This window comes from Tenrec ecaudatus, chromosome 8, assembly GCF_050624435.1.
Source record: "Tenrec ecaudatus isolate mTenEca1 chromosome 8, mTenEca1.hap1, whole genome shotgun sequence".
NCBI classification, from domain to species: Eukaryota; Metazoa; Chordata; class Mammalia; order Afrosoricida; family Tenrecidae; genus Tenrec; species Tenrec ecaudatus.
Genome location: NC_134537.1, coordinates 135,821,846 through 135,843,800, shown reverse-complemented (window position 1 = coordinate 135,843,800; position 21,955 = coordinate 135,821,846). Strand labels below are relative to the sequence as shown.

Here is a 21,955-nt window from a genome sequence, read left to right as displayed (position 1 = left end):
TGATCAATAAGAAATTCAAGTTTTTAAATTATGTGCTTTACATCAAATTAATGAGAAATTGTTTCAAATAATAAAGTGGAAAATCAATAGGCCTTGTGAGGAACTTATTGGCTAGTAAATGAACACGTTAGCTAAGAACTTGTTTGCTTTGACTCACTGCAAAATACCCATTTTTACAAAGCAAATTCTGTAACTAATTTTAAGGGGTACTTTGCATAACAAATTAGGAATTTTGGGGGGTGGATTTTCTATTAACTACCAAATGTTGGTTTTGTTTTTAAACACAATAAACTGTCTAAAAAGTATTAGTACAAAAAATATATATCATTCTAGGTAATAATTTTTAAATCAAAGGTGTTTAACATACTAAGACCAAGACGATAGAAATAATATACATAATTTTATTACAAAATTTTTTTAAAAAACAAAATGAAACATCCTAAAAACCCCAAAATTTACTATTGATGCTAATTCCTAGGAGTTTGCTGTGCTACCACACATAAGTCAAGAAATTAAAGAACCATTAAATATTTTAGAAACATTTAACATCAGAAGCTTTATGATCTAACTATGTAGTAGCCCCTCAAAAAGCTACAACCTGCATTTAAAAAAAAGTATTTCCTCTACCAAGAATCTTATCAAGCTATACAAAATTCTGTACAGTTTTTTATACTTAAGCTAATATTGAGCTGCACTTGAATTCACATTCTTAGCTAAACAATTGCCTGAGCACACACGCATACTCCATACATTATTACAGGATAGCCACTTATTCTTCATCTTCATCCTCTTCTTCCTCATCATCTTCATCCTCTTCCTCCTCCTCCTCTTCATCTTCTGGTTCATTCTTCTTCTTTGAACCTGTGGGCCTGCCAGGGCCCTTCTTTCCTGCTTCACTTTTGCCCTTGGCGCGGTATGCAGCAATATCCTAAAAATTGTCACACACACAAAAAAGCATCCGGTATCATTACTCAATTATGTAAACCAATTCAACAACCTAGACTATTGACTAATCACTTTGGTGAGCACTTGTTCCCTCTGAGACTTTAGAAAGCTAATGATGTAAGATGAGTTGCATTAGGTCAGTGCCCATATGTGCATCAATATCCACTTTCTTCATCCAGTTCTCCTGTAACATTACATCAAACTATTCAGCCGTCCATTTCGGAAGACTAAGAAAACTACAAATTAAATTCTATATATGCAGTTCACCAGTACAACAGAAATGAGGTTTCAATTAGCTTGTGTTGCTTAAGCATGTAATTTTCAGTAGGCTCTTTAAAAACATCTTTAGAAATCATTAAAACAAAATTGCTTAAGCTCCTCTACTTTTTAGTTTGCAAACTAGTTCTTATAAAGATCTACCCAAATTGTACTATCTCAGCCTAAGAAAAGTACCTTTTCATATTTCTCCTTTAGCTTGGCTGCTTTCTGTTCATAGGGTTGTTTATCTTTGGCTGATTGCTCAGACCACATTTCACCCAATTTTTTTGCAGTATCCCCAATGGACAAGCCTGGGTGTTCACTTTTGATCTTTGGGCGATGTTCGGAGCAGAACAGGAAGAAAGCAGATCTGAAGAGAGTGACAAAGTTAATTAACCACAGGGAAAAGGGCCAAGTGGCAATCTGGTTGATTCTAAAACAAACTTACGGCGGTCTTTTAGGGGCATTGGGATCTTTTTTCTTTCCCTTCTTATCGCCTTTGGGAGGCACGTAATTTTTCATCTCCCTGTCATAGCGTGCTTTGTCACTTTTTGCCATATCTTCAAACTTCGACTTCTCCTTTGCAGACATGGTCTGGGGGCAAAATTTCCGAAATACAGATTAATCGGATCCAAACAGAAACAAAATGGGTGACTCCGGGACGACAGCAGTTGCATTTGTCAATCTTAAGGTTTAAAAAAAAAAAAAAAAAGGCCCATAACCCAAAGGTGTGGCTGGCACTCAGCGGCCTGAAAACTGGAAGTTACCAGTTCCCTGCTTGCCTGTGGGGGGCGGGGGGGGGAGCCCAGCCCTGCCCAGCCCCCCACCGCGCCCCGCCTCACCTTCCATCTCTCAGAACACTTCTTGGAGAACTCGGCGAAGTTGACCGAGGAGTCCGGGTGCTTCTTCTTGTGCTCTTCCCGGCACGTCTGCACGAAGAAGGCGTACGAGGACATCTTGCCCCGCGGCTTGTTGGGGTCTCCTTTGCCCATCGTGACGCTCGGGCTGACTGGAGCAGGAGGCGGCGGTCGGCGCCAAGCCCGCGGCCGCAGGCGGGCGTGGCGGGGCCGCTTCCCGCCCAAACCCGCTCCCTGCCCCCCCACCCGCCCCGTGGCCTCGCCCCCGCCCCCGTCCCCCGCCCGGCCCGAACCGCCCGGCCCGCGTGACCCGTCGTCGCCAGCTGCGCCGGGGCCGAGTGGCCGGGCCCCGGGTCCGGGAGGGGGCCCGCCGCGGGCGCCCTGTACTCCTTCCTGACAGGAATGCTCCCCCCGCCCCCACGCCGCGCGCCCCGGCGCAGTCGCCCCTCAGACTTGTCGCCGCGCGAGCGACCCTCGCAAACGACGCGACCCGGGTCCGGACGTCCCCCTCGCCCTTCCGCCTGCTCCGGTGACCAGCCTTCCAGAGCCCTGGCCGGCACCCCAAATCCCGCTGGCCGGGCCGAACCGCAAGGGCCACTGCGCCGACTCCCAAGAGAGGGCCGGAGGGACAGGAGGGCAGCGGGCCCGTGATACCGAGGGGATACGCATCGATTCTTGCCTGGTGCGAGCCCAGAAGCTTCTCCTCAGTCCCGCGAGGCAGTCGGATCCGCCAGAGACGCTTCCTTCCACAGGCTCCGGCGTGAACTGGTTTATCGCTAACGCAATGCCCAGCCTCTTGTTTTGCAGACTTCTCCGCGCCACGGCAACTTGACGAGTCGGACCTCAGGCCACACCCCCAGCTCTCCCGATTGGTTCTGATGATTATTCAAACCCGTAAAGGCCCCGCCTTCTAGCCACAACTGCTTCCAATTGGCCGGTATCTCGCCAGGCCCGTCCCTCCTGCCTCAGCCTAGCAGGTTCGGTGGGTCGTCCAGGTCGTTAACTCCCAGACCCGTTAGAACCGGTCAGGAGAGGAATGTAGTGCTTGATTCTGATTGGTGGCAAGCAAAGGGTTTGAAAAATGGCGGGCCTGGCGCTGAATGGCCAGCGCGGGAAACTGGGGGAGTGGTTGGCTTGAAAGGGAAAGCCCCGCGAGATTTAAAAATACGAAGTCTGCAGGTTAGGCGTAGGGCCCGAGGGGCGTGTGGCGGCGACTGGACGTCGGGGCGCGGAGGTAACCAAAGCAGCCGGCGGGCCAGCCCCTCCCCCGGTCTCCCGCCAGGCGCCGTCTCTCCTCCACTCGCGGCCACTCAGCTGCGTTGTCTCCTGGGAGCTGTAGTCGCTCGGCCCTGTGACCCGCACCTTGCGGAGAAAAACAGGAACCGAGAGGGACTGAGTTGTTTGTCCTGTGGGCCGACTGCCCGGCTCGGCCCGGCCTCGCCGAGGCTGCGGGTGAAGCTCGGGGAAGCTGAAGAGGGGCGCGGGCGGGCCGCCGTCCCGCCTCTTGTGGGGCGTTGCTAACCGACCTCTAAGAGCCGGTGGCGTTTCCTCTGAAGGACCGACCCGCCCTCTCCGCTTTGTCTCGAACGTCGAGAGCGGAGGTAAACGCGGGCGGCCGAGGGCGGGGCGGCGGCGACTCCGTCGGGCTCGGCCGGGGAACCGCTCCGGAGGCCTGGTCGCCGTCCGCCACCGGGGGCGGCAATTTAGGAGTCACCTTGGTGGTTGCTACCGCGTTTCCCTTATTTGGGCTGGTCAGGTTTCTCTGTGCAATGTTAAGATACCGATGAGAATCCGATAAAAGCGCTAGATCCTCTCCCAGGCACCACCACCACCCCCCCCCCCCGGCTCCCCAACTTTTTAAGTTCAGCAAACAGTGCCGACAGCGAGGCTTCAGGTTCCCGCAAGCTCTGGTTTCAATCTGTTGGGGCGTCTGCCGAGAGCGCACCAACACTTTCCTCCGGATGGGACTTCCCTCGAAGTTTTAGTGTGCTGTTGCCGTGTGTGTGTTTACTTGTGAGGGTTTATTTGGTTATTGACTCCGAAGTTGTACTGACAGTTGGTTCCAACGTGGTGTTTGCCCTCGTGAAGTCGCTGCTAATTGGTTAGATCGTGCCCCTCTATTTCACACGTTGTGTGTGCTAAGTCCGTTCCGATTTAGAACTACGCCGTAGGGTTTCCTTTCAGGGAATTCCAGGTCTTTAGTTCCACAGATCCATTGATGCATTCAAACTGCCAACCTTTCCGTTCAGGGACAACCACTCAGCCATTGCACCACCAGGCCCATTATATTTGGTAACCATGCTCTTATATAAAAACCAGCAGCTATTTAAATTTACTAATAAAAACTAGGCTTTTAAGAAAATTATTTCCGTGAGCACAATTATATGGATCAATACTCTTGGTCTTTACTTTAACATTTTATATACATGAAGCTTTTATATCTGCAAAGCCTGTTACAGTATAAAAGTATGATATAAAAAATTTTAAATCCAAATTGAAAATTAGCTCATGATATTACTCAAATAGCAATAGCCAGGTCACTAATGTATTAGGTATTTTTAAAAGCTTTAATTGTGTACACCTTTTCAGAATGTATATGTATATCTAGCTATGGCAAAAATAAATTGTGTTTATATATTTTCATTGGGAAGTTACATTGAATCTGTTATGCATTAAGGCTGGCAGTAGAAATATATAGGTGGAAATTTGTGCCCTCAGAAATTTATAACCTGAGGAAAGAGAAACATGGGAAACAAGAATATAACATAGTTAACACTGTCCAGTCGGAGCATTAGATGACCGCCTAAGGCAGTTTGGACAGTAGAGAAGCCTGGGAAGATAGCATTTGCACTGAGTTGAGGATGTCAAGCAGGGAAAATAAAGGCTTAAAGGGTTTTGAAAAGCCTCCATTATTAGGGTCTACTAGAATTTCAGTATTACAGAAGCTCTAGTTGTGAGCAAGAGATGTTGGATGGGCAGGTAACTTAAAAAGGAGTTTACTCCTAGGCGAAAGAATCCTGAAAACTGGGATGAAAAAAAAAGTGGATGGATAGTGAAATCATTTGATTTACATATTAAATGGCTGTGGCTATGACAGGAAATGAGGTCAAGGCTAGTTAGAAATCTATTCATTATCATTATGAAGGCTCTAATGTAGAAAAAGAAGTAATGACATTAGATGTGAGAATTTCATATATTAATGCATGTATGGGAATTCATATATGAGGTAACAAACTTAAAGATAGGCTGGACAACCTTGTTTTTTCCAGGCCTTAAAAGCTTTCTATGGAGGCCTGGTGGTGTGGTTACACAGTGGGTGTGGTCATCATTGCCCAAGTTCAAAACCACTAGCTGTTCTGGGAGAAATACGGGCTTTCTACTCCCTTATACAGTTACAGTCTTACAGCCAATTTTTTTACCCTGTCTTATAGGGTAACTATGAATGAGTGGACATTGACTCACTGGAGTTTGGGGTTTTTTTTTTTATAAGCTTTCTCCCTTTGATAGTGTTCAGTATTACCACTTTTGTATTATTTGTTTCTGTGGAAAATATTACAGTTTTCCTAACCCCAACAGGTTTCTGAGTTTTGTAGGTGGCACAATGATTAAGTACTGGACTGCAAACCCTAAGATTAGTGTGGTTCAAACCCACCAATGCCTCTAAGGGAGAAAAGACCTAGTGATCTACTCCTGTAAATTACAGTTCAAAACCCTGTGAAGCAGTTCTGATCTACTGTAGGGTGGGACATGAGTGGGGACCAATTCCATGATGAACAACAACATACATACACATACATAGACTTCACCAAATGGAATTACAAGATAATGGAATTTTCACACAAACTTCGAAGCCCCCTCTTACTAGTGCTGTTGAATTGATTCATAATGATCCCAGGTGTGTCAGAATAGAAGCAAGCACCATAGGGTTTTCAATAGCAGGTTTGTCGGTGAGCCTGGCTGTATAGTGGTTATGCATGGGGCTGCTAACTGCAAGCTCAACAGTTCAAAGCCATAGCAACTCCGCAGCAGGAAGACCAGGTTTTCCACTTCTGTAAAGAGTTATCATCTTGGAAACCCACAGGGCCTGTTCTATAGGGTCACTGTGATTATCAACAGGATGGCAGTGAGTTTTGAGTGTACTTTAAAATAGTATTTGATGAGTTAGATAGCTGTCCAGTGGAATGAAATAAGTGGACCAAACTTTAAATTATTTGCTCATACATGGTATTCTATTAAAATAATCTCACTATGATTTGTTTTTAATTCTTTGCATGACACATGACACCAGTATATCACTTTGTTAGCCATGCTGCCTGAGTTCAGTATCCAGTGAAATGAACAGAATAGCACTTAGCATTAAACTAATTATGGATTATGATTGAAGCTGTTTTCAGAGTAGTCCCTGATTCTCGTCATGTTTATGACTGTTCTGTATATAAATTGGAGTTTAGCTGCAGCAGAATCAGCCTGGAAGGATTGGAATTTGCTAATTATTTAAATTTCTATAATTTACTAGGTCATTTATCCTAAAAATCTGGACTTCGGTCATCACTAGTTTGGGGTATCTTCATGGAAATGTGTGTGTGTGTGTGTGCGTGTGTGTGTGTGTGTGTATATATATATATATATATATATATATATATTCTCCCATCAAAAGACCTATTGACATATTGAGTAAATAATAAATTCTCACTTGCTGTTTATAATTAATTACCTCATACAGTTATAAAAAATTACCAGTAAGTATATTTATAGAAAGTTGCATAGGTAATGAGAAAAAAAAACACTCTGAACACACAGTTTCTCAAAGATAAAAAGTTTGAGTTTAGTATTTTTCAGTTTTAAAGACAGGGGAAAGTGAACTATATTACCAAGCAGACAATACCTACTTGTGGGTAGATCAGTGATTCTAAGGCAAACTATGCTCACAGTACTGCAATGAATTAGTTGAAGTGTTCCATCTAAGCATCAACTTTTACTCCAACAGAGTTACAGTGTCAGAAACCCATAAGACTGTTCTGTACTGTTTTATAGAGGCACTTCGAATCAGAATTGACTCAATAGTAGTGAATTTGAGCCTTCATTTTAATAACTTCTACCAAATGACAGGGTGAAACTCCAAATGAGGCATTTGGAGCCAACCATGGGGATTGAAAAACTTGTAAGGTACATGGCACCCTTTTGGAGCGGGGCTATGCATATAAGGTGTATGGAATCTTAAAAGGAAATTGGTCAACTTTGCCATCCCACTATGTATAAAATGAGCCATCTCAGAGGCAGATAGGGAATCTCACTACCATCACGCACAAAAAGCCAAGAGTGGAATGAGATCCAACACTGAACCTCCTTAGCCCTGGAGACAGCTATACTGTCAGAACTGATGGAAAGCAGTGGCAGAGATACAAGGCAGATTTGGAGAGAAGGTGGGTTGTCCAGCTTGTGGGTCAAAAATGCTGAATATCTTTGAATAGGAGACTTGGTAGCAGGGTGGAGTGACGTAGGACATTTGTCTAGAGAGGTTTCCCAAAGCATGGATCTAGAGTTAGGCTGTCTTTGGACCAAGGCTTACTGTTGGAGCAAGGTGACTGAACACATAATTGGCAGAACTAAAAGATTTTTAACTTTAAGACCCCAGATACTATATCTTTTGATAGCTGGGCACCATCAGCTCTCTTCACCTCATTTGTTATGTACCCGCTTTGTCTTCAGCGATGGTGTCAAGAAGGTGAGCATCTCAGAGTGCCAGATTATTAGAACAAAGTGTTCTTGTGTTGAGGGAGTACTTGAGTAGAGGCCCAATGTCCATCTGTTTCCTTAATACTAAACCTAAAAATATATGTATATAGATCTATTTACCCATTGTCATATACAAATATATTTACATATCTACATGCCTGCATTTAGATCTCTATTAGTGCCCTTTGCCTCCTAATTCTTTCCTATATTTCCTTTTACTTTCCTCTTGTCACACTATCATGTTCAGTCTTCATTTGGGTTTCAGAAATTCCTCTCGGGTACATTGCCCTTGATCAAGCCCTGCCAGACCTCCTACACCCTCCTTGCCATTGATGTTCAGTCACTTGTTCCCTTGACCCTGGATTTGTTAACACCCACTTCCTTTCCCCCGCCTCCCCAGTACCCATGTCCCCCCAGGACTGTTATCCTGTTGTTCATCTCTTCTGGATTGTTTATCCCCCCATCCCATCCAGATAGACATGCAGCAACCACAATATGCACAAACACAAGACCAAGCACAACAAAGCAACAATAGAAAATAAAACAATAGCTAGAACAACAACAAAAAGGTAACAACAACAAAAAAAAAAAGCCTAGAAATAGTTCAAGTTCTATTTGTTGTCTTTTACTAGTATTTTCCAGTTGAGTCTGATGGGGCACCATGCCCTGGTCCCACAATCTATTTTTGGTGTTCCCTGGGGACTTCATTGCTCTGCTCTCCTTACTGCTTGTTGCATGCCAGAAGATAAATAAGCAGTCATCTAGCTAAGAAACAACAAAACCCACTTGGAAAAAGCGCATCAGCCTATATGATCGTGAGGTGTTGATAAGATGAGTTCAGGTATCAGGCATCAAAGACCCAGAGCAAAAAATTATAATATGAATGAGGGGGGAGAGTGCAGAGTGGAGGTCCAAAGCCAATCTGTAAGCAATTGGCCTTCCCTTACAAAAGGATTGTGGGGAGAAGACGGGCCAGTCAGGGTGCAGTATAGCACCAATGAAACAGCTTTCCTCTAGTTCTTTAATGCTTCCTCCCCTCTTCCCCCACCCCACTATCATTACCCTAATTCTACCTTACAAATCTGCTTAGACCAGAGCATGTACATGGGTACAGATAAGAACTGGAAACGGAATATATGACAAATAAACTCCTCGGGACCAATATTGAGAGTAGCCATACCAGGAGGGTAAGGGGAAGGTGGGGAGAGAAAGTTGGAACTGATCACAAAGACCTACCTACTTATAACCCCCTCCCAGGAGCATAGACAACAGACAAGGGCCTGGGGGGAGACATCGGGCAGTGCAAGACATGAAAAAGTAATTTGTAAATTATCAAGGATTCATGAGGGAGGGAGGGGGTAAATGAGCTGATAACAAGGGCTCAAGTAGAAAGAAAATGCTTGGAAAACACTGATAGAAACATGTACAAATGCACTTGAGACAATGGATGGATGTATGGATTGTGATAAGAGTTGTACAATCCCTCAATAAAGGTTTTTTTAAAAAATATTTTTAACAGCTGCTCATCCAAGGGCCAGAGTGTGCCTAGAGACATGGCGGAGGAAGCTATCCTGATTAAAGAACCTTAGCCTAAGTGTTTCTCACCTGAATTGTAACTGCCATAATACACTCCAGAATCCCAAGTATTGTGGGTTCTGTGTGGCCATTGCAGTGGATTGCCAGGCCCAGCAGGGAAGTACAGTGTTCCATGGTAGAGATGGTTGATGTCTGGTGCTGAAAGGACGGAAAGATGGAGGCATGTCTGCCCTCCACCGCATAGGAATTTATTCAGCCTTGAGGTAATGGTGATAATGATTCTTCTCTTCCCCACTTGTGAAAGTAGAGGAGGCCAGACATTCCCGTCACCATTTTTGTACCTGCTTAATTCAGAGATTGAATTGATATAGTCTACAGAGTATTTTTCTGGAAAACAAAAGAAAAATTAAAAGATCTCACTTTGCTAACATTTAGAATGAAATGTAAAAGTTAATGTTTTTTTCAAAACACTAATGTAAATTAGAAATGTATCTGGAACCCTAATAAAGAGATTAGTCAATTTTGTTATCTCACTAAATATAAATGAGCCATTCCAGCGGCAGAAAGGGGAATCTCAGTACCGTGGAAGAAGAGCTAGCAGTGCGTGTGTGTATCTTTTGTGTCCAGGATCCTGCTCTGAAGCTCATTCCTGGAGATAGAAAGCTGTGATACCAGAAATGCCATTTGACATCCTCTAACTTCACAAGGGGAAGGTAAAGACTTACCATTGTCGACATCAACTACCCAAGGCAGATTTCTATACCACACTATAGTTTGACCTGCCTCCACCCTCCCATCATCCTGCCCAAGGCACTGCCTCTCAGCTGGGTTCAGTAGTTCACTGCCGTGGTCATACAGACCTCTCAATAACCCCCTTGTGGGGTTTATTAGGTTAACTGGTTACAATTCAGATAAAGTAATACTCAGAATGTATGTGTTTAGTCAGGTCTATTTCTGTGCTATGCTCACAGGCAGGAATGTCTCTGGCTCTCATCCTCTTGACGCGGCTTCTGCCCTGCTTGGGCAATGTTACAAAACATTAAGGCTGCTAATAAATACCCAAAGGGGATCTACTCCACTATAATCCTTAAAAAGAAGGCAGTCAGCTCCAAGTCTGTGGTTAGCAAGCCCAGCTCCCCTAATTAAGTACCTCGAGGTACCCTACTCCACAAGCCAGCCTCCTGCCCCCAAACACTCAGCTTTTCTAGTCTGGTGACATAGTAGTAACACATTCCACTGCTAATCTCAGTCAGCATTTTGAAACCATCAGCCCCTCTGTGGGAGAAAGGAATTTCTACTCTGTAAAAAGTTACATTCTCAGAAACTCACAGGAGCAGTTCTACCCTGTCCCACAAGGTCACTGAATCGGAACCGACTTGATGGCAGTGAATTTGTTTTCTTATAAATTCTGTGGGCTGGGAAGGTCACCATTCCATCTCATGCTCTCATTCCTGCGGCTGCTGCTGCTCCTTGGCCAATCCTCTTGTCTCAAGCTGTTTCCTGGATCAAGAAGTTTCAATACATAGAAATCTTGGGATCCAAAGGATTCACCCTGCTTCTGGCTCTTCTCATGCTAGTAGTGAGATTCCACCTGCCCTACTTCTAAGATGATTCATTTTATGCTTAGCAGGATAGCAACCACAATCCTTTTAATCATTCACAGCTGAATCAATATCTAATCACTATCTTCCCTTATGTTTTTACTCAGATCCATCAGGAAAATGAAGGCTATTTGGTGGGAGTATCAAAGACTATGCTAGAAGAACTAGATTAATTGCTGCATTAATATTTTTGTGTAACTTTTTGTGAATTTTAACAAATCCAGGTACCATCAGTCAGCTCAATCTCAGAATAACTCTTTATATGTCCAAGTAGAACTGCTCTGTGGGGTTTTCAATTGCCCATTTTTCAGGAGCAGATCACCAGGGCTTCCGAAGTGCCTATAGGTGGGCTCAAATGTCCAACCTTTTGGTTAACAGATGAGCTGGGACCCTCTAGTGTATCTAGGATAAGCCAAATATCAAAAAATTTACTTCCTATAAGCCCCCACTACAATTCAAGGTGAAAGGAAATATTGCAAAAGATCTGTTTTTAAAGCGTTCAAGAATTGTACACGCTACCAGAAGATAACTTGCTGAACTAAAATTCCAGTCCAAGAAGAGCTCTTCTTGGGTATGTAGATTTTGGGGGGACATTTGTAGACTTTAGACGTGGAATTTCTGAGAATCAATCCGACTTGGATCAGTCTGAAAGAAATCTACAAACCTAAAGAGAACCCACCAAACTTGTTAGTAGTGTACAGTTCACATGGTAAATGGGAGAGTAGAGGATGCCTAGTCATACATAACGACCTGCTTTTTCACATAGATATTTCCTGAGGATAGAGTGAAATCTCCCAAGGTTTCATTGTGTGCTAGGGGAGAAATATTGCTGACTTTTATTTCAATGTCCAGGTGAAATGCCAGAATTTAAAATGTTTCAGATAGACAAAAGCTGACAGAACTTATTGTCAGCAGTACTGCCTAAGGAAAGTGATTGTAGAAGTAAATGACTGCATGGACTTCAGAGGAGCGTAGAGGGAAATCCCAATGCAGGTAGCACTGTACCAAAGACCTCAGTATTGCCTATTTTCAAAGGTACTGATTGCAGTGTTTTATGGGGTTTTAAAGTATGTGGACTGAAATGTGTGACAACAGCACAAAGTAAAAGAAATAAAATTTAAAACTGGTGTACAGTTCATCTTTCAAGAAGTAGTTAATGATTATATTGAACTAATAAGCCCAATATGCTACTCCTTGATTTGAATTTGAGTTAGTTAATATGTATTTTTTCATGTATTATATATATTAAACATTTTTAAGTGTTAACAAATCTTTGTTTTAGTAGCTTATTCAATCGCTTTAGATAAAGTAAAATATTGCAAGAATTAAAATGTACAAATTGTACAACCTGTCAAATTACTTTTTAAAATTATAGACCATTTACAATGTTGTCCTTGGTTGCCATGGAACCAGTTCCAACTCATGGCAACCTTACGTTTAATAGAATATTGCTCACTTGGTCCCGTCTTCATGGTCCTTCACATGTTTGAGTCCAGAGTTAGTCTGTACCAAAAAGCCAGCATGCCGCCCCTCTGTCATGAGTGGTTTGTCTTGCTGTGGTGGTTTGCCTGATGTTGTGATGCTGGAAGCTTTCAAATACCAGAAGGGTCATTAAGACAAACCTAGGACTTGTGATCTCTTCCAAAAATTAGCCAATGAAAACCTTATGGATCATAACATTTTTGTACCCAAGCAATCGTGGGAATCCTACAGAAGAGGTCATTTTTTCCTTCCACAATTCGTCGTGTAGCTATGAATTGGACTAACTCGAGGCACCTAACATTTCCACTCTGCAAGTGGAAAATTAAGTCATCATTGTTAACTGGTTGAATTGGTCCCAAGTTGGGTGACCTTCATGTACAGCTGTAAGACAGGTGGTGGCCGCAAATCAGAACGATAAGCCCGATTAAACCTAGATATTTCACATAGAAATCAAGAAGTACACTATGAAACCACTGTTTTTATACATCGAAATTACATGTCCCCATTGCCACTGAGTCAATTTTGACTCAGAGTGGCCCTATACAACAGGGTTTCTAAGATTGTAAATCTTGATGGGAGCAGTCGCTGGTGGGTATGAACCATGGACCTTTCAGTTAACAGCTAAGTGTATACCCTCTATCCTACCATGTAAAGGCTCTTTACATTCAAAATAATCTAGAGAAATTTAAACCCTAGTAACGAGAACTGTGGAATACAAATGAAACTACAGGATCCTTTGAAAAGTGAATACAACTAATCTACAGAACTGGAATCCCTCGCTGTCTGATGCAAATGCTTAAGCACCTAAACGAATAACTTCATATACAAGAATTAGCACAAGCCCAGTTCCTATGGTGCAGAGATCAAATATATCCCAGATTTACACGTTCTTCACTATGCCACTCTATCTCTGACTCCAGCCGCTCTTCCCTCCCTCATTTGGGTTTAGCAATTTGTTGCAACTGTCTCAAAGAATTCACACTATACTAAGAGGTTTCGTAAGAAACGGTACAACTCAGGGTTAGAAGCATATAGGTAAAATCTCCCTCTGCAGGACCTCTCTCTTAGCTCTTCTGGATCATGCAGGCTTCCTCATGGCTCTACTGCCTGTCACCCAATTCTCTCCCAGGCCTCTTGTCTGCACTTTTACAGCCCTTGGTCAGTCTTACAAATCTATTATGAAGTTCCTTGCTTTTCTCTTCTTTCTTCTTTATGCTTCTCTTTGAGCCTGCAAAAGTTTAATGGGATTGGTTGCAAATAAGGGGTTTCAAAAAGTTTATGGGAAAACAAAAGATAAATTTTCCCATGAACATGTTAAATATCCATTATATAAAAACAACTCCTTGTCAGTTCCAAAGCCTGGCCCTTCCCTATGGGACCACATACTAACCAAATTCTGGCTTGGTAGGTCATAGACACTTCATTTGCATGTGCATGACTTGCAGGGTACACACCAATCACAGGGTAGGAAAAAAATCAAGTTTGCAACGTACTCAGGTATTGTTAATGATAAAAGTAGCAAAATCTTTGGGGTATAAACTAGGGAAATAGTAACATAACAGTTTAGGAGAAAAAATTTCTCATGCCATTTTTCAAAAAAATTTAAAAGGCGAAAGGCAACGTAAAGCAAATCATTTCACCATGGCATCTGACTACTACTAGACAAAAAATTGACACTTTAGACCTACCCAAGGTCCCTCAGAAGGCTTGGCAATCTATTTCAAAAACATGACAGCCTTGACTCTCAGAAATAGGGAAGGATACAAATACAGAGGAGTCACAAATGGACAAGTGGGATATACTGAAGATAAATCACCTTGTGTACATCGAAAGAATTCACCAAGAGAGTAATAAGAGCCCACAGACTGGGAAAACATCTTTAGCAATGACACATCAGACAAAGACCTTTTTACTAAAATATATAATACTTTGCAAGCTTACAATAAGAAACTAACTGCCCACTGAAGAGGTAGGCAAAGGACCTGAACAGAAGCTTCACAGGGCCAGAAATCGGAATGGCCAATAAACAGGAGAAAATGTTCCTGGTCATTAGCCATAAGAGAAATGCAAATGAAAACAACTATAAGATACCACCTAACACCCTCAAATATAGCCCAATTCAAAAAGTCAGAAAATAAGTGTTGGAGGGGCTGTGGGGAGATAGGAACTCTTGTCCACTGCTGGTGGGCCTTTATGGAAATCAATTTAGTGATATCTAAAGCAGATGGAAATTGAGCTACCATATAACCCAGCAATCCCCCTACTGGGCATATACCCAGAAGAGGCAAGAAACAAACCATGGACAGGCATCTGTTCTCCAGTGTCCATCGCAGCACAGTACACAATTGCAAGGAGTTGGAAACAACCCACATTTCCACTGACAGACGAATGGATCAAAAAATTGTGGTACACATGGAAGAAGCACACCAGCTTGGCTGACCATGAGGTGTAGAAGGGACCAGTTATTAGACATCAAAGAACTAAAAATCACATCAGTGGATGCTCACCTCCCTGATACGATCAATGAAGACAAACGTGTGCATAAGCAAATGTGGTAAAGAAAGCTGATGGTGCCCAACTATCAAAAGATACAGTATCTGGGGTCTTAAAGGCTCGAAGATAAACAAGTGGCCATCTAGCTCAGAAGCAACAAAGCCCACATGGAAGAAACACACCAGCCTGTGTGACCACGAGCTGTTGAAGAGATCAGGTATCAAGCATCAAGAAACAAAAGATCATATTGAAAATGTGGGTGAGTGCAAAGTGGAGACTTAAAGCCCAATGGTAGCCAACCGGACACCCCTTACCGAAGGGTTGTGGGGAGGAGATGAACCAGGCAGAGTGCAGGGTAGCAACGATGAAACATAACTTTCCTCTAGTTCTTAAATGCTTCCTCACCCCCACTATCATGATCCCAATTCTACCTTACAAATCTGGCTAGACCAGAGGATGTACATAGGTACAGATAGGAACTGGAAACGGAATCCAGGACAGATGACTCCTTCAGGACCAGTGGTGAGAGTGGCGATGCCTGGAGGGTAGAGAGAATGTGGGGTTGAAAGGGGGAACTGATTACAAAAATCTATGTACAGCCTCCTCCATGGGGGAGGGACAGCAGAGAAGGCGGGAGGAGACATTGGACAGTGTAATATATGACAAAATAATTTATGAATTATGAAGGGTTCATGAGTTAGGGGGCAGTGGGGAGGGAGGGGGAAAATGAGCATCAGATATTAAGGGCTCAAGTTGAAGGCAAATGTTTTGAGAATGATGATGTCAACAAATGTACATATGTTCTTGACACAATGGATGGATGGATGGATTGTGATAATAATTGTATGAGCCCCCAATAAAATTTTTTAATTGTACATACAGTGGAGTACTACGCGTCCCTAAATGCAGTGATGACCACATGAAGCACGTTGCCGCATGAGAAGGACTGAAGGGAATCATGCTAAGTGAAGGTAAGTCAAACAAAAGATCAAGTACGACATGAGTCCACTGAAGTGAGCTTTAAAACAACGGGGCGCAGGGAAGCTACTGTACGCGCACATCCCTGGGGAGAGGGCCAGCAACGATGATGGGCCAGCCCAATCTGGGACACGTACGGAAGCCAACTAAATAAAAGGGGAAAGAGAGAGAGAAAGACATGGGTAGGTGGGGAGCAGGGCACTAATCCACCCAAGGGGAGGATATTGTTTATATCTCCACAGGAGGAGAGAGACCACGCTTCAGGCCGATGTGCCAAGACAGGAATACAACATACCAGCATGTTCCAGAGAATCAATAGAGAGGTCTGCGGGGCCTGCCCCAAAACCAATTATGTGGACACCGCGCCCCCCTCCTCAGAAGAGTGCACTTCAGAGGACAGCACTGGGGCTACAGCTTGGGGAGAGAGGTACATTGGATTAGAGCACATGGGAGAAACACAAAAGGACATCCTAGCCCACTAACCCCCAAGGACAATGTTTCTGCTCAGGCCAGACAACACATGGGGAGAACCATAGGGCTGGCCCCACCACGGGACACTGTATCCCTCAGTGAGCCATGATGCTGTGGGGGACAGCACTGGAAATAGTGTGGGAATAGTGCACAGTCTGGCCCCATCATGCTGGGACGAGGCACTGCAGGCATGCAAGCGGAACAGCAGGGGGAGCAGAGTGATGAAACCCTGGGGAATACCAAAAATAGACTTGGGGGACAGTGTGGCACCCCATCAGACTCAACTGGAAAACACTCGTAGTGGCCAACAAACAGTGAACTAGTTATAGGTTTTTCTATTTTTGTCAATGGCTTTCTTTTTGTTACTATTTTGTTCTTGCTTTTTGCTGTTATTGTTTTGTTGGTTTTGACTTCCTTTGTTGTTTTATTTGGCTTTGCCTGATTTTTGCACTTATTAATGTATCTGCATGTCTATCTACATAAGTAGGCAGGATAAATAATTCAGAGATGAAAAGAACGGGACCGATGGTTCCAGGGGGATATGGGAGAATGGAAGGGGGAAGAAAGGAAGTGGGTGGGGGAGCCAACCCAGAGACAAGGGAACAGTAAGTGAACTAAAATCAATGTAAGGAAGGTTGTAGGATGCCTGGTGGGGTTCAATCAAGAGCAATGTAGCAGTGAGGAATTACTAAACCTGAATGAAGGCCAAACATGATGGTGGGAGAAGAGGGAAATAAAAGGGGAATAGAGGAAAAGAACCAGGAGGCAAAGGACATTTATAGAGGCCTACATACAGGCATGTCCATAAATATATGAGGGGAATAGAACTCTGTAGTCCTCTATATGTTAAGAATTAAGGTTGCAGATGCACATTGGACCTCTACTCAAGTACTCCTTTAACACGAGAACACATTGTTCTAACAATATAGCATTCTGTGATGCTCACCTTCCCAACACGATCATTGAAGACAAATGGATGCATAAGCAAATGTGAAGAAAGATGATCATGCCTGGCTATCAAACAACATGTCCATAGTATGGATGTTAGTCTGAGTACACTAGAGAAACAAATCCATGGACACACATATGTCTTTAAGAAAGAGATTTATATATAAGAGCAATTGAACATTGAGAAAACATCCCAGTCCAGATCAAGTCCATAAGTCCAATATTAGTCCATATGTCCAACACCAATCCAAAGTCCTCTTCAGACTCAGGAAACACATACAATGATGCTGAATGTAGAAGATCACAGGTCAGTGGGTAGACAGTCTTTGGATCCAGTGGCATTGGAAACATCTCAGCGCTGGCAGGGGTCTCTGCATCAGGGTGGGTCCATGAGTCTTGCCAGCTGCTATGTCTCCCAGGGTGTGAGCAGAGTCTCCCACTTCCAAGGAGGAAAGACCAAATTTTCCAGAATTCTTAGGAGAAGGCCATGCCCACACAGAAGCCTCATTGGCTGTGATCTGATTGCCAAGCTAGACTCCACCCCTACACTCTTAATCCTCAAATTGACAAATGATTATTTAACTACCACCGTGTGTAAGATGTAGTCTTGCCATCCTTGCCTCTAAGGAGCACTCTGGTCATACTTCTTCCAAGACAAATTGTTTGTCTTCTGACAGTCCACGTGATACTTTCAAAATTCTTTGCCAGCATCACAATTCAAATTCACCAGTTCTGTGGTTTTTTTAATTCAATGTCCAACTTTCACACACATATGAGACTATTGAAAATACCGTGTCAGGCGCACCTTAGTCCTCAAAGTAACATCCTCATTTTTCAGTACTCCATGAAGATCGGGTGTAGCAGATTTACCCGGGACAACACAGCTTTAGATCTCTAGACAGCTGTTTCCATGAGCACTGACAAGATCCTTGACAACTTCGATCTTTTCTCCATTTGTCATGATGATACCTATTGGTCCAGAAACAAACACACTGCCATCAAGTTGATTCTGACGCATAGTGACTATAGGACAAAGTAGCACTGCCCCTGTGGTTTCCATATCTGTGACTCCTAAGAGGAGTATAAAGCCCTGTCTTTCTCCTCAGAGGAGATGGTGGTTTTGAACTGCTGACATTTTGGTTACTAGCCTGATGCATAACCATTGCACTGCCAGGCCTCCTTACCTAGCTGTGAGCATTTTGGTCTTTTTTACATTGACTTGTAATCCATACTGCAGGCTGCAACCCTTGATGTTCATCAGCAAGTACTTCAAGTCCTCCTCACTTTTAGCAGGTAAGTTTGTGTCATCTGTGAATTGCAGGCTGTTAATAACCCTTCAATTCTGAAGCCACATTCTTCTTCATATAATCCACTTTCTCTGAATATCTTCTCATCACACAGATTGAATGATGGTGATAGGATACAGCCCTGACACACATCTCTCTTGATTTGAACCAGGGAAGCATTGCCCTATTCTGTTCGTTCAACTGCCTCTTGATCTTTGTCGAGGTTCTGCATGAGGACAGTGAAGTGTTTTGGAATTCTCATTCTCCTTTGTTAAGCTCTACTCAGTCGCAGGCCTTTTCATAGTCAATAAACATTTTCAAGCCTAGTGGATGACAAAACTGACCAATCCCATCGCTAGGGTCCCATGCACCTCATTGGCAATGTCTCCAAGGATGCCATGTAACACTTTATTTACATTTTAGCAAGTTTCTCAGCCTGGGAGGCCCACAAGCACCTCATAATTGTACAGTTCTACCCAGTCGTTTGGTAGAAATTACCAGGACTATAGCTCAAAAAAAGTCCTGTTCCATCGAGCCGATTTTGACTAATATTGACCCTAGATTGTTTCTGAGGCTGTAATTCTTTAGGTAACCAATAGCCTCATCTTTTCCCACAGAGCAGCTGGTGAATTTGACTCACGAACCTTGCAATTAGAAGCCCACTGGTGACGACAGCGGCACTGTAACTCCTGCTAGAAGGATGACATCAATAATTTACTTGCACCGCCCCCCCCAAGTTGAATTTCTGCATGCAATGGGGATCTTAATAAGCAAGGCTATGGTGAACAATAGGTTTTCTACACAAGCCCATCAGACATGAAGGACAGATCAATTATTTGCTGCTTTTACTGTTCCAGCTAGGTTTACATTTTAAAAATCTGTTCCCAGATTTCATGTGTGTTATAAAGCATTAATGTTTGACCTTCTACTGTTATTGCAGGCCTAATTAAAAAACATAGGTAATAAGTACAAAGGGGTACACCCCCCCAAAATAATGGAAGCTCTGCTGGGCGAGCATCAAGCAACTCGCTCTGAGTTGGTGCACCCAGGGGGGTTGCCTGGGGTGGTTATCTCTGGTCACAATTTTTTCATAAAAACAGTTTCGTTCTAACCTCATTTTTTTGTGATGGGCGATTTAAGAGAAGAGTGTGTGGTTGTGAAATTTGTTTCCTGCTTGTGGGGAGAGGGAGGGATGCCACAGAAACTGTTGTGATGTTGAACACAGCTTACAAGACAGCGCTGTGGGAAACACTCAAGTGTACGAGTGGTTTTCTTGTTTCAAAGAAGGTAAAATGTCCATGGTGATAAACCTTGTTCTGGATGTCTGTCAACTTCCTGAAAGGACAAAAATGGTGACTCAGTACATTTGGAGTTTGTGCCACCAGGTCAGAATGTAAATCACGCTTTCTATTTGGAAGTTCAGAAAAGATTGCATAGCATTGTATGACAAAAAAGGCCTGATTTGTGGCAGATGGGGGTCTGGTTTTGCCACCATGACAATGCACCTACTCACACAGCCATCTCATTGTGCCAGTTTGGGGGAAAAAAAACAAACCAGCATGCCTCTCTTCCCCTATGCACCTTACTCACTTGCCCTCGCTCCATGCAACTTCTTATTGTTTCTTCAAATGAAGGGGGACATGAAAGGACAGTGACTTGATGACATGGAGGAGGTAAAGGAAAAAACAAGGGAGGTGCTGTCAGCCATTCAAACAGATGAGTTTGAAAAATGTTTCCAAAAATGAAATTGGCAGATTTGACAAATGTATTAAGTGTAATAGAGAATACTTTGAAGGTGATAAGGTTGTTTTGTTAAAAAAAACTTTTTAAAAAAATACATAGCTTTTGGGGGGAAAATCCAGATTTGGGGAGAAACCCCCTCACATATTTAAATTCCATCCATTTGTATATTTATGTTCTTCATTACACATTGGCTTCAATCTTCATAGTAAGCAATGCAAAACCACCAGCAGGTCTTTGGGAGACAGATTGGGCCTTCTACTCCCATAAACAGTTCAGTCTCAGAAACGCACAATGGGGTCACTCTGAGTCAGCACATTGCCTCAATGGCAGTGCATAGAGCAGAAAGGAAGGGCACTGTAACAATACTAATCTCCTAGGTTCATGTAGCTGGTCCACAGACTCTTGAGGCTCTCTCATGATCAAATAGGAATTGAATTTGTTAATCCCATATGTCAAGATAATGGCTTTATTCAGCAACACTCAAGGTGTAGCTTCATCCATATGTTGGGAGTAGGTTTTTATTAATAAGTAATTATAGGAGCTCTTGTTACAAGGCTCTTCCATTGTTTTTGGATTGAGATTAAAAAAACTCAATGAAATTATTACAGAACCAAAAACTTAGAAAATATTAGCAAAGTACCTGGTAACAGGTTTGGAGGAGGCAGGGTAGTTTGAAAAGTACACTATTGTCTTATTTTCAGAACTGGGATGAGGGAAGAATAAACCAGATGAAAGGAAGACAGACTGATTACACTGAATGAAAAGAAAGCATTCCTTGGGAGAACATCTGGCTTTTTGAGAAGAAAGGTTTCAGGAAGTCAAACTAGAAAGATACGTAGTGCAAACTAAGATTATAGGCATCAGGATTAATTTGCATAAAAGGGAAGTGGAGGTGCACCTAGATGTAAATATCCTTAGAGAAAGTATGAGAGTATGGGACAATCTCTTTACTGTTATAAGATCAGAAAAATAATTAAAACCCAAATAAATCTAACATAAGAGATACAAAACCCTAAATGTGGGAAAAAGAATCAGGATCTAGGAATATAGAGTTAAGGTGCTAACTGGAAGGTTGGGGCTAGACTTGCAGAAGTTTTAATTAGTGTACTCTGATTTTTCCATGGGTATTTGATAATTGGAGTTGGGTTGTAAGCAAATGTGACATATCTCTGTGCTGTTGGGATTTTATTATTTTAATTTTCACTTATTTATATTATTTTACTAAGTTTTAGAATAGATTTATTTTGAAACCTTTATGGGTTAATTTGAGTTGTGTGTAGTGTGACTTGATCTAATTTGGGGTTCTAGTTGTTGTGAGGTGTTCTGACACAAAGGAGCCCAATGTTCAGCAGAGCACAACAGGGCCCAGACCTGGGTCATCTGGCTATTTGAACCCAATGTTGTAGCTACTGGATCAATTCAGCTCATTGAAAGTCTTCCTCTTTATCACTGACCATCTTTCGCACGCATGATATCCTTCTCCAGGGACTTGCCCCTCCTAATAATATGCCCAAGGTAGGGGTGACTAAGTCTTACCCAAGAGGCTGAAAATGGAGGATGGGGCTGTGCAGCGGCCAGAGGAAGGCTGGGGCAGCACAGAGACCCCCTCCTGTCGGTCCCG

General features: G+C 43.0%; 1 protein-coding gene and 1 long non-coding RNA gene across 2 annotated transcripts; one reads left to right on the top strand and one right to left on the bottom strand.

Annotated features, from left to right (window-relative positions):
* Positions 1-387: 387 nt before the first annotated feature.
* HMGB2 (high mobility group box 2) lies at positions 388-2,898 on the bottom strand. The gene is made up of 5 exons (XM_075556872.1): positions 2,740-2,898; positions 2,046-2,212; positions 1,652-1,797; positions 1,399-1,573; positions 388-928 (listed from the first exon to the last, which is right to left on the bottom strand). The coding sequence occupies exons 2-5, from the start codon at positions 2,193-2,195 to the stop codon at positions 770-772; spliced, it is 630 nt and encodes a 209-aa protein (XP_075412987.1). The 5' UTR covers positions 2,196-2,212; positions 2,740-2,898; the 3' UTR covers positions 388-769.
* On the top strand, positions 2,332-21,824 carry LOC142455206 (uncharacterized). Its single transcript, XR_012785750.1, has 5 exons — positions 2,332-3,661; positions 15,791-15,879; positions 16,129-16,313; positions 18,543-18,598; positions 19,209-21,824. It is a non-coding gene; the product is annotated as an uncharacterized LOC142455206 (long non-coding RNA).
* The last annotated feature ends 131 nt before the right edge of the window (positions 21,825-21,955 follow it).

Coding starts and splice junctions, on each gene's coding strand:
- HMGB2 (XM_075556872.1), bottom strand. CDS start 2,195: ATGGGCAAAGGAGACCCCAACAAGCCGCGGGGCAAGATGTCCTCGTAC. Junction 1,798..2,045: donor AGTGTTCTGAGAGATGGAAG/GTGAGGCGGGGC, acceptor TTTTGCCCCCAG/ACCATGTCTGCAAAGGAGAA. Junction 929..1,398: donor TAAAGGAGAAATATGAAAAG/GTACTTTTCTTA, acceptor GACAATTTTTAG/GATATTGCTGCATACCGCGC.